Here is a 12,052-nt window from a genome sequence, read left to right as displayed (position 1 = left end):
AGTCCAATGCAGTGTATATTCAGATTCAGACTTCAAACAAAAAAATCATCAACAAAATTAGACATTTGGAGGGTTTAAAATGCTCAATATGGTACAGCAATAAACAAATACTATTTGGTGATCGGATTGAATTATGTGGCACATTAATGTTACTTACTGTCGCTTTCTCTTTCTACTGTTTGCTAATGTACTGATAGAAATAGAGAGAAAAATCAACAACTGGGAGAAAAGCCAAAGGGCATCATTATGTAAAAAGGCAACCCCACGCTGTGAGATTCATGAGTCATTTTATTTGCTGGTTTTAAATGTAATGGCTTCTCTTTGATCCCAATTGTCATTATTTGACAGATTACCACAAAATTCGCTCCAATTTAAGTGCTAACTCACCATCATACTGCAAACAACTCTGGGAACATACTTTGATAAAGCTTATGGTTTTCTTTATTTGTAGAACAGATTGCCAACTTTTTCATCCTGCTTGATGTTAGCACAGAATCTCTTATATGCACCTGAATATATATATTTTGATACGTATATATAGGAAAAGTCATCCTGTTCCCTTAACTTCCAAAGTAGGGAAATGGAACTAAGGGATGTGTGGGTGTGTGTTCGTAGATTAAGATATGCTTAATTTATTTTAAGGGACATTTCTCTAGTTGCAACACAGGCAATACAATCTTCGGTCATTAGGTAATTTAAAAGAAAGTTATACTACTATTTGTCCACCAGGCAGTGCCGTTGTCTCATCCTGCGTTGTGAGTTTGAACTTCAAACTGACACACTGGTTTCAAAAGATGAGTAATTGCGGTAAGGTTTCAACATGGTACTGATGAAATGGTGTTCATCCAAGAGGAAATGTTGTTCATCCAAGATGAAATGTTAAAAAAGTCATCCGAGACGTCTTTCTCTTTAAAGAATTCAAGGACCTTGAAGAAGAAGCCTCAAAGTGATTAACCGGTCCAGATTCAGCTTCAGTGGACCTCATTCTACATTATGCAGCTTTACTACAACTTGGCTCAGATGTGCAGCCATAAAACCTAAATAGGCCTGTATAAACATGGGAAAACATTTGTTACTTAGTTGAACCAAAGCAAATGGCAAAGGAATTCAATTCAATGTCTAGTCATATTGAGCGCTTTGGTATTTTTAAGTTATGTCACAATCTTATTAGTAAACCTTATAAGAAACCTAACATTAAGATTTCATGTTGATATTTTAGATCTTGATATTGATATATCCAGATTATATTTTGTATATATTTTAAGAAATAGTTAGCATTATTTAACATTTCTTATGTAGAAGGGGATTCAGATTCAGATAAGCAAAGTATTTTGTTTATTGTGGAATTTTATTCTGCAGAGCTTTTCTTTATGCGCAAAGAAAGGGATTCTGATAAAAGTTGTTGCTGTCCTTTACTGTAAGTCTGGTCCAACTAACTCGTCAGTGTGATAACTCACAACTCTTCTTTTTTATTCTGCAGGGAATCTCAGGTCAGGTTTATTAAGGGACACGGTTATGCGTACAGCAACTCAGTTCGCCATTACATAAGTCCAATCGATTCAAGCTCCAAAATTGATGAGTTATGTAACAACATTTAAAATATAAATAGCTGGAGGGGATGATGATCCTTCTCTCCCCTCACATGCTCTCTTTTTGCCAGATTCACCGGCCTATCATGTCTCTTCCTAAATCCCCCGTACACACACACACACACACACACACACACACTACTACTACACACAGAGACCCAGATTTGACACATTCAGTGGATTCCATGGTTTACAGCAGCTTCCATTCATCATAACAGCAAAGGTGTGTGTCAATAGTCCAATACTACTCTGCTGCCCTAAGATCAATACATAAACACGTAGCGGTAGTGTCCCATCTCTGCCTGCAAGCTTATGATCAGTACAGGTCATCAAATAACCATCTACTGTAACTCTCTACAGTGGATCAAACAGTTTAACCGAGAGGATTTTGCCCCTCTAGCTAGCATAGCTAGAGGAGGTTGAGCCGTCCGGGAGAGGATCCCGGTGACCGGGAAATAGGTTCCGCGATCACCGCGCATTGCATGCCGGGTAGATTTTTTATTTTATTTTTATTTTTTAAATTCAATAACTTTATTGAGACATTTGTTCATACATATAAAACACAATATATTTATATATATATATATATATATTATATATATATATATATATGTATATATTTAAATTTTCAAGTTCTTATTTTTAAGATCTTAAGTTGATACCACGAAGGCTGCAATATCATCTATTATCTTTATTTAATGTTTTATTCTCTTTATTTAATGTTTTATATTCTTTATTTAATGTTTTAATATCTTTATTTAATGTTTTATTCTCTTTATTTAATTTTTCATTCTCTTTATTTGATGTTTTATTCTCTTTATTTAATTTTTCATTATCTTTATTTAATGTTTCATTATCTTTACATTCTCTTAATTTAATTTTTCGTATATATTTCAATTTTCAAGTGCTTATTTTTAAGATCTTAAGTTGATACCACAAAGGCTGCAATATCATATATTATCTTTATTTAATGTTTTATTATCTTTATTTAATGTTTTATTCTCTTAATTTAATTTTTTATTTTCTTTATTTAATGTTTTAATCTCTTTATTTAATGTTTTATTCTCTTTATTTAATTTTTCATTCTCTTTATTTAATGTTTTATTCTCTTTCTTTAATTTTTCATTCTCTTTCTTTAATGTTTCATTCTCTTTATTTAATGTTTTATTCTCTTTATTTAATGTTTCATTCTCTTTATTTAATATTTTATTCTCTTTCTTTAATTTTTCATTCTCTTTATTTAATGTTTCATTCTCTTTAATTAATGTTTTATTCTCTTTATTTAATGTTTCATTCTCTTTATTTAATGTTTTATTATCTTTATTTAATGTTTCGTGTTTGTCACAGTAGCGGTTCAGTGACGTCATGTTATGATGTTTTCACGGATGTTTCACTGGACGGCTCATCCTCCTGTATACCGGTGTGCCGGATTACCGGTGTTTTTCACGGTACCGGTACCGGTGGAGCGGCCGGCTCAACCCTCTAGCTAGCATAGCTAGAGGAGGTTGAGCCGTCCTGGAGCTAGTGGAGACGTCCCGGTAGAATCCCGGTGACCGGGAAATAGGTTCCGCGATCACCGCGCATTGCATGCCGGGGGTTTTTTTTTTTTTTTTTTAAATTCAATAACTTTATTGAGACATTTGTTCATACATATAAAACACATTCCCAGACAGCCTATGTATATATTTCAGTCAAGTTCTAAGCGTGTCTCTTGAAGCCATGTTGGGTTGATACCACTGTAATGTGATGGTGGGGCTGCAATATCATATATTATCTTTATTTAATGTTTCATTCTCTTTATTTAATGTTATTTATTTATTGAGACATTTGTTCAGTTACTATAAAACACATTCTCAGAATGTTAGTTGAGTCTGTTGGTGTCACCTTGATCGGCTAAAGCCTGTCATCAGTGTTGACAGGAGAATGTTGGGTCCTTATCCACTACACACTGTAATGTGATGGTGAACCTTATCCACACACACTGTAATGTGATGGTGAACCTTATACACACACACTGTGATATGATGGTGAAGCACAGTGTGTATTACTCCGCGACGCTCCTGACTACGGTGGCCGTGATGCTGCTGCGGTGCGGCTTTGTAGTTTACTAAGTCTACTAAAACATGTTGACAGAGCGCCGTGTACCACACAAAACCGCTTCGAGGTCAGTAAGCACAACCAGAATTAATCCATATATAAAGCGCTCCGGATTATAAGGCGCACTGTCGTTTTTTGAGAAAATTAAAGGCTTTTAAGTGCGCCTTATAGTGCGGAAAATACGGTACATTAATTTGCTCTCTTGCTGAGAGTTAGATGCTTCTGAATGCTAAAAATGAAACTGGCAGCAGCCAGTTAGCTAGCTTAGCCTTCAGACTGCACCTCACTTATACTTGTGGATGTGAATAAAATGTGTAATGTGAGAGACCTTGCTCATAGTGATGAACCTACAGAGAATCATCACCTGAATCTGCAGCTCCCCTCGACTTTACTGAGTTTTACAAGAGTGTCAGCTCATTGTTTTGGGTCATCTCACTGCTCTATGTTGATTTTCTGCAAAAAAGCTCTAAAACTCACTGTTCACTACCTGCTCACCACCAAGCAGCAGACACAGCTAGCAAATAGCTAACTTAAAAGCTTTCACAGGTTCTAATGAATGTCAAAAATTCTGTGGTTTTGTTTTGTTGAGGGTTGTGAAGTGTAGTCGGAGCGAATCAGCTGCATTTACATTCACATTAGTAACCACACAAAGCTCAGGGCAGGGCTACATAAAACATTTATGATACATTTCTAGTCATAAAGGATTTAGACTGTGAACTCTCTTCTCCAGAGACATGGCTGTTTTATAGAGCATTGTGGTTTATAGAATGAGTTTCCTTCCACTCTCTCAGTTAAGATGGTGGGAGAGGTGAGACTCTGGTGTTGGATAGTCAATAAAAAAGTGTTTTAGAGTGTGTGTCCAAACCAGTGTGCATGCACCCTCTCCTTCTAGAGTTGAATTCAATGCCCCGCCTGTTTGAAAAAAGCCAGGCCACGGAAAAAGTATAAAATGCCTGAGCTGAGAAATGTTTTTTCAAGACCAGAGAAATGCATCGAGTCATTTAACAGGAAAAGAAACACCAGTGTGTGCAGGTACGCTGTTTGTGGCCCACCACCTCTCACATTGCCTCTCACACACACACACGAACACAAACAGACGCAGTAAAAACACCCACTCCCTCCTGATGTTTACAGTCACCACCTCCTTCCCTGCTCAAGGAAAGTTTTAATGGTTCAAGTGTTTCACATGTTGTCAAAATACATTGCTTTTGCAGAGCATTAATATTTTTATGTTATCATTATCCTTCTTTTCACTGGGACACTTAAGTGTTGCTTTATAAAAAGCAAAATCCATGGGTTATGACTCAGGGAACCACTCATTTGCTTTTGCGGACATACCCTCACTAGGACTGTGTGTGTGTGCGCAAAAACATGCATTTTATGTTTTTTTCTCCATCGTTAAAGCTTTATTTTCACATCTCCTCTCTCATTTAAATTTCTATAGAAATTCATTCAGTTAATTTAGTGTATTCTTAGTACATCAAATCTTTCAGAAAATAATCTCAAACTGTAGGCCTCTGGCTCAAGCCTTAAAAATGACATGCCCAAAATGAAAAGAGTTTTTCTTCTGCAACAACAGGGTATACTTAAATAATCCTGGTATCGTCATAAAGTTAACACTTCTGAGATTTTTTGCTGAGGTGTAAGCATCAGTATATATATGGGTCAGAATAAATGAAGTTGCGACACAGCATAAATTACAAATTTCATAACTGCCAAAATTAATTTTACACTTCACTATCCCATTAGAATGATGCAGTTGCAGCCCTAAACCTTTAGCAAACCATATCACAACATCAGACCATCACTTTTTCAAAAACTGATGCTAAAAAAAGTAAAGATGATCAAGGTTGGCGAGGATTTATAGTAGAGGCATGTAGAGGCGGAATCATCAAATTGGCCTTTTGGTTACATTTGGGTACCATCTGTGCTATTTGTTTTCAAGTAACTGCACAACTCAATTAAGTTAATTTACATGCCACTTTAGGTTTTCATTATTTATAAATAGTATTGCTTAAGCTTTATTGTGCAGAATCTATCAATCACACCTTTACATATGTTCCCATTTAAAGATGTGGATGCATGCCTGTATTGACAGCCAATGCCTTTAGGATGAGTGCATTATGCTACCGTTATTCATCCACCAGATGGAGACAGAGACTCTGTTTTCACAGTAAACCCTGAGGATAGGCTGTTTACTGCTGGAGGAGCGGAAATTTTCCTCTATGCAAATACATACGGCTGGAATCGGTTTCAAATTTGTTTTGCAAGAGTTTGGTCATAAACCAATGTATTGGACAAATTCAAATGTTGAAGTGATATTTGCACCTGCAGGGAAAGTCATGGGATCACTACGTTTTTACAATTGATCCACTGGGGAACAAGGCTGTCTTTACCAAATTGTATGATAAACCATGTGATGGTTCTTGAGATACTTCAGTCTGGACAGACACACCCAGCCCAGGGACCTGAATAAAGCCAAACGTAGACCACAAAAAAATTAACATTATGCCCATCTATTCAATTACATTTAGCTCAGCACACACATTAGAGGAGGGTGGCAGCACCACAGACTGAGACAGAATGAGGACAAGTTAAAAGACGAGACAACAGGATTCCTCAAAACACAGTGTGATACGAGTAGAGTTTTTAGCTGAGGAAGCTGAATGTACAGCAGGTAGGGCATCAGTGCTCATGCTGGTGTGTCACTGGGCCAGTGCACATCTACTCTGACAGCAGCCAGACAGGGGAAAGTGACCATCCAATGCTGAGATAAAATCCTTGAGACACATGGGAAAACTGCTTAAACTGAACAATTTATGCATGCATTCACATGGTTTCACTCTATTCAATGATTAAGGGAATGTCTTCCTTTGAGCAGAAGTGTTTCACCTCTTGACTAATTCTATTTATTTGTTTGTCTGCAGCTCGTCAATTCAGGGAGCCACACCTTCACAGAGAAGAGTTTCAAGAGGAAACGGGTGTGCGATGTGTGCAAGAAGAACATCGACAGCCCCGGGGCTTTCTGCAAGGGTGAGTCCACGTCTCAGTCAGGTCAGGCACAGATACAACTGACCAGCATGGATGCGCACCTGGATCTCACATAGATGAGGTCACCCGGACTGTCCTCACTCTTTCTCTCTCAAAATTCACTGTCAGAATAATACATGCACTCTCCTTTCTGTGTGCAGAGTGCAAGGTTGCGGTTCACAAGACATGCGAGGCCAAGGTAAGCCAAATGTTTCCTCACTTTGCCTTCCTCCTGTCCTGAGCAAATTGTGCTCCTGTGTCAGAGGTTCAGATGTGAGTTTTAAGTGGAGTAAGCCATGTGCACTGACCTAGATGTCTGGTTAAAGAGGGCCACCCCCGTCTGAATTGCAACCAGCCAGGTTGCTATGAGTAGTTCAGTCATGTGTTAACGTGGCATAGCAGGAGCTCCTGTCCTCAAACACCCTGGAAGTCTCAGTGAAGTCTCTGTAATACAGCTTGATAGGAAGCATTTGTGCTCATTAAAGAATAATATTTTGCACAATGCCATTATAATAATATAATAAATCCATTACCATTTTCTGTGAGGAGTGCTCTTAGGCTGATCATAAGAGGGCAGTGGCCTGTGAACTGTCTCAGTGGGGCTCAGAGGAAGAGAAAGCATAAGAGGTAGCACAACTCAGGGAGATGGCACCTTTGCAGAGCAAAACTGTCTGTGTGCATACCTGTAAGGTTGTAATAGAGCAGGAGCTGTGCACTTTTGCTATAGTAATAAGAAAGTCAAGTACATAAATTAACTGGCTCGGTACAACTGGAAGCTACTTGTTTGCAAGAAGTGCTAATGCTAATATACAATGACATCCTCCAATGGCCTGGTTTATTGGAAATAGGAAGGGAAAACCCTGGTAAATGCTTTCAATCACTGTTTTAGTTAATTGAAAACCCTCACAGTGTCCCTGAGAGCCCTGAGTAATACTATCCACTTATAACGAGGACAAGATGAATGTATGTAAGGCTTTAACATGAATCAGGAAATTTCTTCTGGAAGCCAGGCAAAAAGGAAAGGAGAGGGTCAATAAATTAAACTTCTGTAAGTGTTATGGTTTCGTATTGCTGACACTTGAAAAAAATCTTGAAGCCAGCAAAATTCTATTAAAAGGGGTGAAATGATCTATCATTTATAGATTGTGTTCACTGGTGTTAGGACTTGTTTATCAGTTATTTAGCTCTTTCTTTTCATCTCATTTATCTGTACTTGCAGCAATAGTGTCAGGCTATTGCGGCTTTAACCTTTGAAACTCCGTACAAGTCCAATGTAATATATGAGTTGTGTAAAATATATGAAGATATAGTTGAATATACCAAATTAAAAAATGACCTGAAAACACTGCAAAACAATTTCATGCATTGCATCAGTGGTGAAAGTGAGGTGCTGTTGTCACTCCCTCTCAATCAAAGAGAAATAGCTTCTTGTCGCCATCATAAACAAGGTAAAAACCCATCAAAAAGGGGGCAGTAAACCAACTTTCTCCACAGATAGTGACCTCAGTAGATAAGACTGCCATGCAAAATATCTTGTTTTGATCAAGGACCCTAATCTTTGTTGCTTTTGAGTGGATTATTTCATTATAAGAGGATGTGTTTGTGCTGTGTGAGAGGGAAGCACTCTCTCAGTCCACAGCTTATGTCAAACCACTGCCAGTAGCTGCCTCTGCTCTCCCGTGACCCCGCTCAAAGCAGCTCAGTGTCACACACCACGGAGTGAGCTCCAACAGCACAAACAGACAGAAAGAAATGCACAATAATACATTGCACGATATCATTTTGCATTTATTTCTCAGATCTTCAGGTCAGCTCAAATCCTTTGGGATTTATGATAGGGGGGTTGCCTTCCTGCCCCTTCCTCCTTCCACACACACGCACTGTTACTGTGTAAAACTGGGCCCTACCAGCTGTTGTGCCCTAGCAGCATGTATTAAAAGAGGATTATTATTTTTGTCGTACTCGTCCCTCTGGTCACCACAGCAATAGCCCAAAAACAACTCTTGGTGGCTGCAGGAAAGGCAGGTGCCGGGGACGAGAGTGGAAATCGTCACACGGGACGATGATCAATCTGGATAGGAGAAGTCTGAGTGGGTAAATATAGAAAATAACAAGAGTGCCGTAGATGCCTGCCAGTGAGTGATCGGGGGTGGGGGGGAATAAGAGAGAGGCAGCTGGGGAGGCCGACTGTGTGTGAGTGTGTGTAATCAGTCCCATTTGGGGTTATTCATAAATAAAGGGGGACATTGGGTCAGGGCTACAAATTGCTGTCGGCTTCATGTCATGCTATGATCCCACTGTATGTTTCTACGTGCATCTCATATGTCAACATATTGCTTCCTTTCTTTTTTTAGTTCTTTCATATCTTGCGTCTCACTGTCATCGTCTTTTTTTCACCTTTCATCACTGTTAGATTTCTTCTTATCCTGATGTTTTATAGTCACAGTTAAAGCTTCTCACACCTTCTCAGTGGTATCTTTTGTCTTCTTTTCAAGTCTTAAATGCTCTCATCAGTGTGTTTTGCCAGCTGAGTGCCATCTCAATAACAGACTCCACTATATTCAGTTCCAAGGTTGTTGTTTTTTCTTTGCATCCTTTGTGCAGTCCATCTCTTCCTGCCTCTTTTTCCTGATGCCACTTGTCATCTCTCTCTTAGCCTCAGGCTGCTGGAGAGGTCACTGGACATCAGCACTCTGCAGGGCTGCCCAGTGTCTGCATGTGGTGTATTGACGTGTGTGTGTGTGTGTGTGTGTGTGTGTGTGTGTGTGTGTGTGTGTGTGTGTGTGTGTGTGTGTGTGTGTGTGTGTGTGTGTGTGTGTGTGTGTGTGTGTGTGTGTGTGTGTGTGTGTGTGTGTGTGAGTGCACATGCAAGGGAAAGCTCTTGCCCAGTCGACATGCTTTACTGTCTCTGTGCGTATGACGCAGGCATAGCGAGAGGGAAAAGCTATGTTTCATGTGCTGCTAGTACAGTGGGAGTGTGTGTGTGTGTTATCGTGAGAGAGGGAGGGAGGCAACGGGAGTCTGTGAGAGAGAGAGTGAGAGCTTGTTTGAGAGGGAGACAGGGAGGTGGTGTATCCCACTCTACAGACAGGACTGCTCAGAGGCAGAGGGGAAGACTGAAGCTGCTTGTTGAGAGGTAAAAACACTCTCTGTATTTATTGAGTAAAGCTTTGTGTTTAGTTTATTCATATGTATTCGGCACACGTGTTTTGACTTTTCATTTCAGTTTTTTTCTTTTCTATTGGGTAGCAGTCTAACAGCCTTAAAGCCTCTTCACAGTGTTTGCTCTAATAATGCGGCATGTGATGCATGTGTGCACATAATTCCATTAAGGAGCTAGAGAGCTCCCGCTTTGCCCAGAAAGAGGATTTAATTTACTGTGATTAAGGCAAGTGCAGAGAAATACAAGCGGAGACTCCTGCTGTGACCTACAAAAAAATACATTGATTTTAATTTTTAATACTCGAGAGTAAAAGATTTACTTTTTAATGAGACAGTTCCGTGAACGTGCAGGTTAGCAAATTATGGAAACTGTACCAAAACCTATTCTATATCCTCTACATGCCTTTAAATGTAAAATGTTGTAAAACTGCTCTGCCTGTTTTGGGGATAGATTGGATGTGTTTGTGGGCTTGTGTTTGCATTTGCAAGTTTCTGCATATAGAGCAGTATGCATCTAGATGTATGCACAACTTTTCTTACTTTTAATCTGTGTAACTTATGCATGCTGCTGTAAGAATGCATATCCCACAGTATCTATCTACTGAAAGATATTTATCTTCTTCAACGCTGTGTATACATGTCTGTGTATAGACAATCATCTATGACAAACAGGCTCCTGAGAGAGACAAATGTCTGTATCCTAGACTCAGCTGTCCTAACATATTCTGATGGATCCTAATGGTGTGTAGTGAAATACAGATGGTTGGGGTGTTTCGTAATATACACCAGCTGTTCTGCTGATGTTCTAGCTGATTAATGAATTGATATAGCAATTCTGATGCTTTATGTAATATGTGCTTGTGTAATAAGCAAGTGTTGTACTTATTACTCTTGTCCATTAGTCCTAATTAGTGCTTGTGAATTTCTGTGACTATCTCTACTATCAGGCGTCTTGAGCAACAAAGCAACAAGTTCCATGTTTTTTTACCTCTTCCGTTCTGTTTGTGTCTGACTGCGGGAGACCGGGTGGACATGCTGTCCTGTGGCAGCTCGACGTGTCATGGCACATTAATGGGAGGGTAGGAAGAGCTTTAAGTCGATACAGATGGAGAACTCAGTGGGCTGGTGGTTGAAGTGGATCAATCCTGTCAGATGAGCATCTGTGTTACTTCATTAAGGTGGCCACATAGTTGCTGCTATTTACAACCAGCATGATGCACTGTGTACAAATAATTATCATGGTTGATTTAATTTTACTGCTTTACTAGTCTTATCAATAATTACGTGTTACAGGGACAGTGCACACACACAAACACACACACACACACACACACACACACACACACACACACACACACACACACACACACACACACACACACACACACACACACACACACACACACACACAGACACGCACACACACGCACACGGGTGCATGCACTGTGTTTATATTTACCTATTGCTTTTCATTTCCTGAGAGACTAAGCCAAGCAAGGCTTGTTTGATATTCCAGGAATTATACAGCTCCTATTTTTTGGCATTGCTTTAAAACAATTTGAGCTCATTTGAGCATTATTTTTTAATATATTTATTTTGATTGTCATGTATTGGATCGATACAGACAGTAGGTTGGGATAAAAGTGTGTTACATTTCAATAATGGATGTTAAATGTTGTTTGGAAAAGCACCAAGGATAAAATGCATGTTGCCATGATGCAGTAAGACATAGAGTTATAGTACAGATTCATGGCCAAGTCTATTAAAAAATGTCAGTGCTGCTGCTGCCAGAAGGGCAAGTGGATTTGTGAGATGACTGATGGATAAATAGACAAAATGAGCCTTTAAGTGTTCTGACGGACATATGGTCTAAAATAAGAGGCTCCATCAAAATAGCTCAGTGAAATCTCTCTGCTGTATGTCAGTGGTCAGCGTGTGCAGCTGTTGACATCTCTCTCCAGCTCTCACTCTCGCTTTCTGTCTGCGTTTCTGTTTGCCTCTCCTCTCTCCTCTTTAACATCTACCTGATGTATTTTTCTCCCCTCTTTAAGCTTCGTCTATATCTCCATTCCCTGGACCGTTTGTGTTTTTGCTTTGAGGTGTGCTACCTCTTGTTCCCTTCTTCTCCAGGGCTGGTTAGTGACTTGCCCCGGCTATGAGTGATGCTTATCGAA

At 39.3% G+C, this 12,052-nt stretch overlaps 1 protein-coding gene across 1 annotated transcript in view; it reads left to right on the top strand.

Moving 5' to 3' along the window:
• The window catches only part of LOC129105378 (tensin-2-like), a 28,768-nt gene that overhangs the window by 1,997 nt on the left and 14,719 nt on the right, over positions 1 to 12,052 (top strand). Inside the window, exons 2-3 of the mRNA XM_054616369.1 lie at positions 6,614 to 6,719; positions 6,878 to 6,915. Of these exons, the coding sequence (XP_054472344.1) occupies positions 6,614 to 6,719; positions 6,878 to 6,915 (144 nt within the window). The remainder of the gene's footprint in view (positions 1 to 6,613; positions 6,720 to 6,877; positions 6,916 to 12,052) is intronic.

This window comes from Anoplopoma fimbria, chromosome 17 (genome assembly GCF_027596085.1).
Source record: "Anoplopoma fimbria isolate UVic2021 breed Golden Eagle Sablefish chromosome 17, Afim_UVic_2022, whole genome shotgun sequence".
NCBI classification, from domain to species: domain Eukaryota; kingdom Metazoa; phylum Chordata; class Actinopteri; order Perciformes; family Anoplopomatidae; genus Anoplopoma; species Anoplopoma fimbria.
Note: the sequence above shows the minus strand (reverse complement) of the source record. Positions and strands in the feature narration are given on the sequence as shown.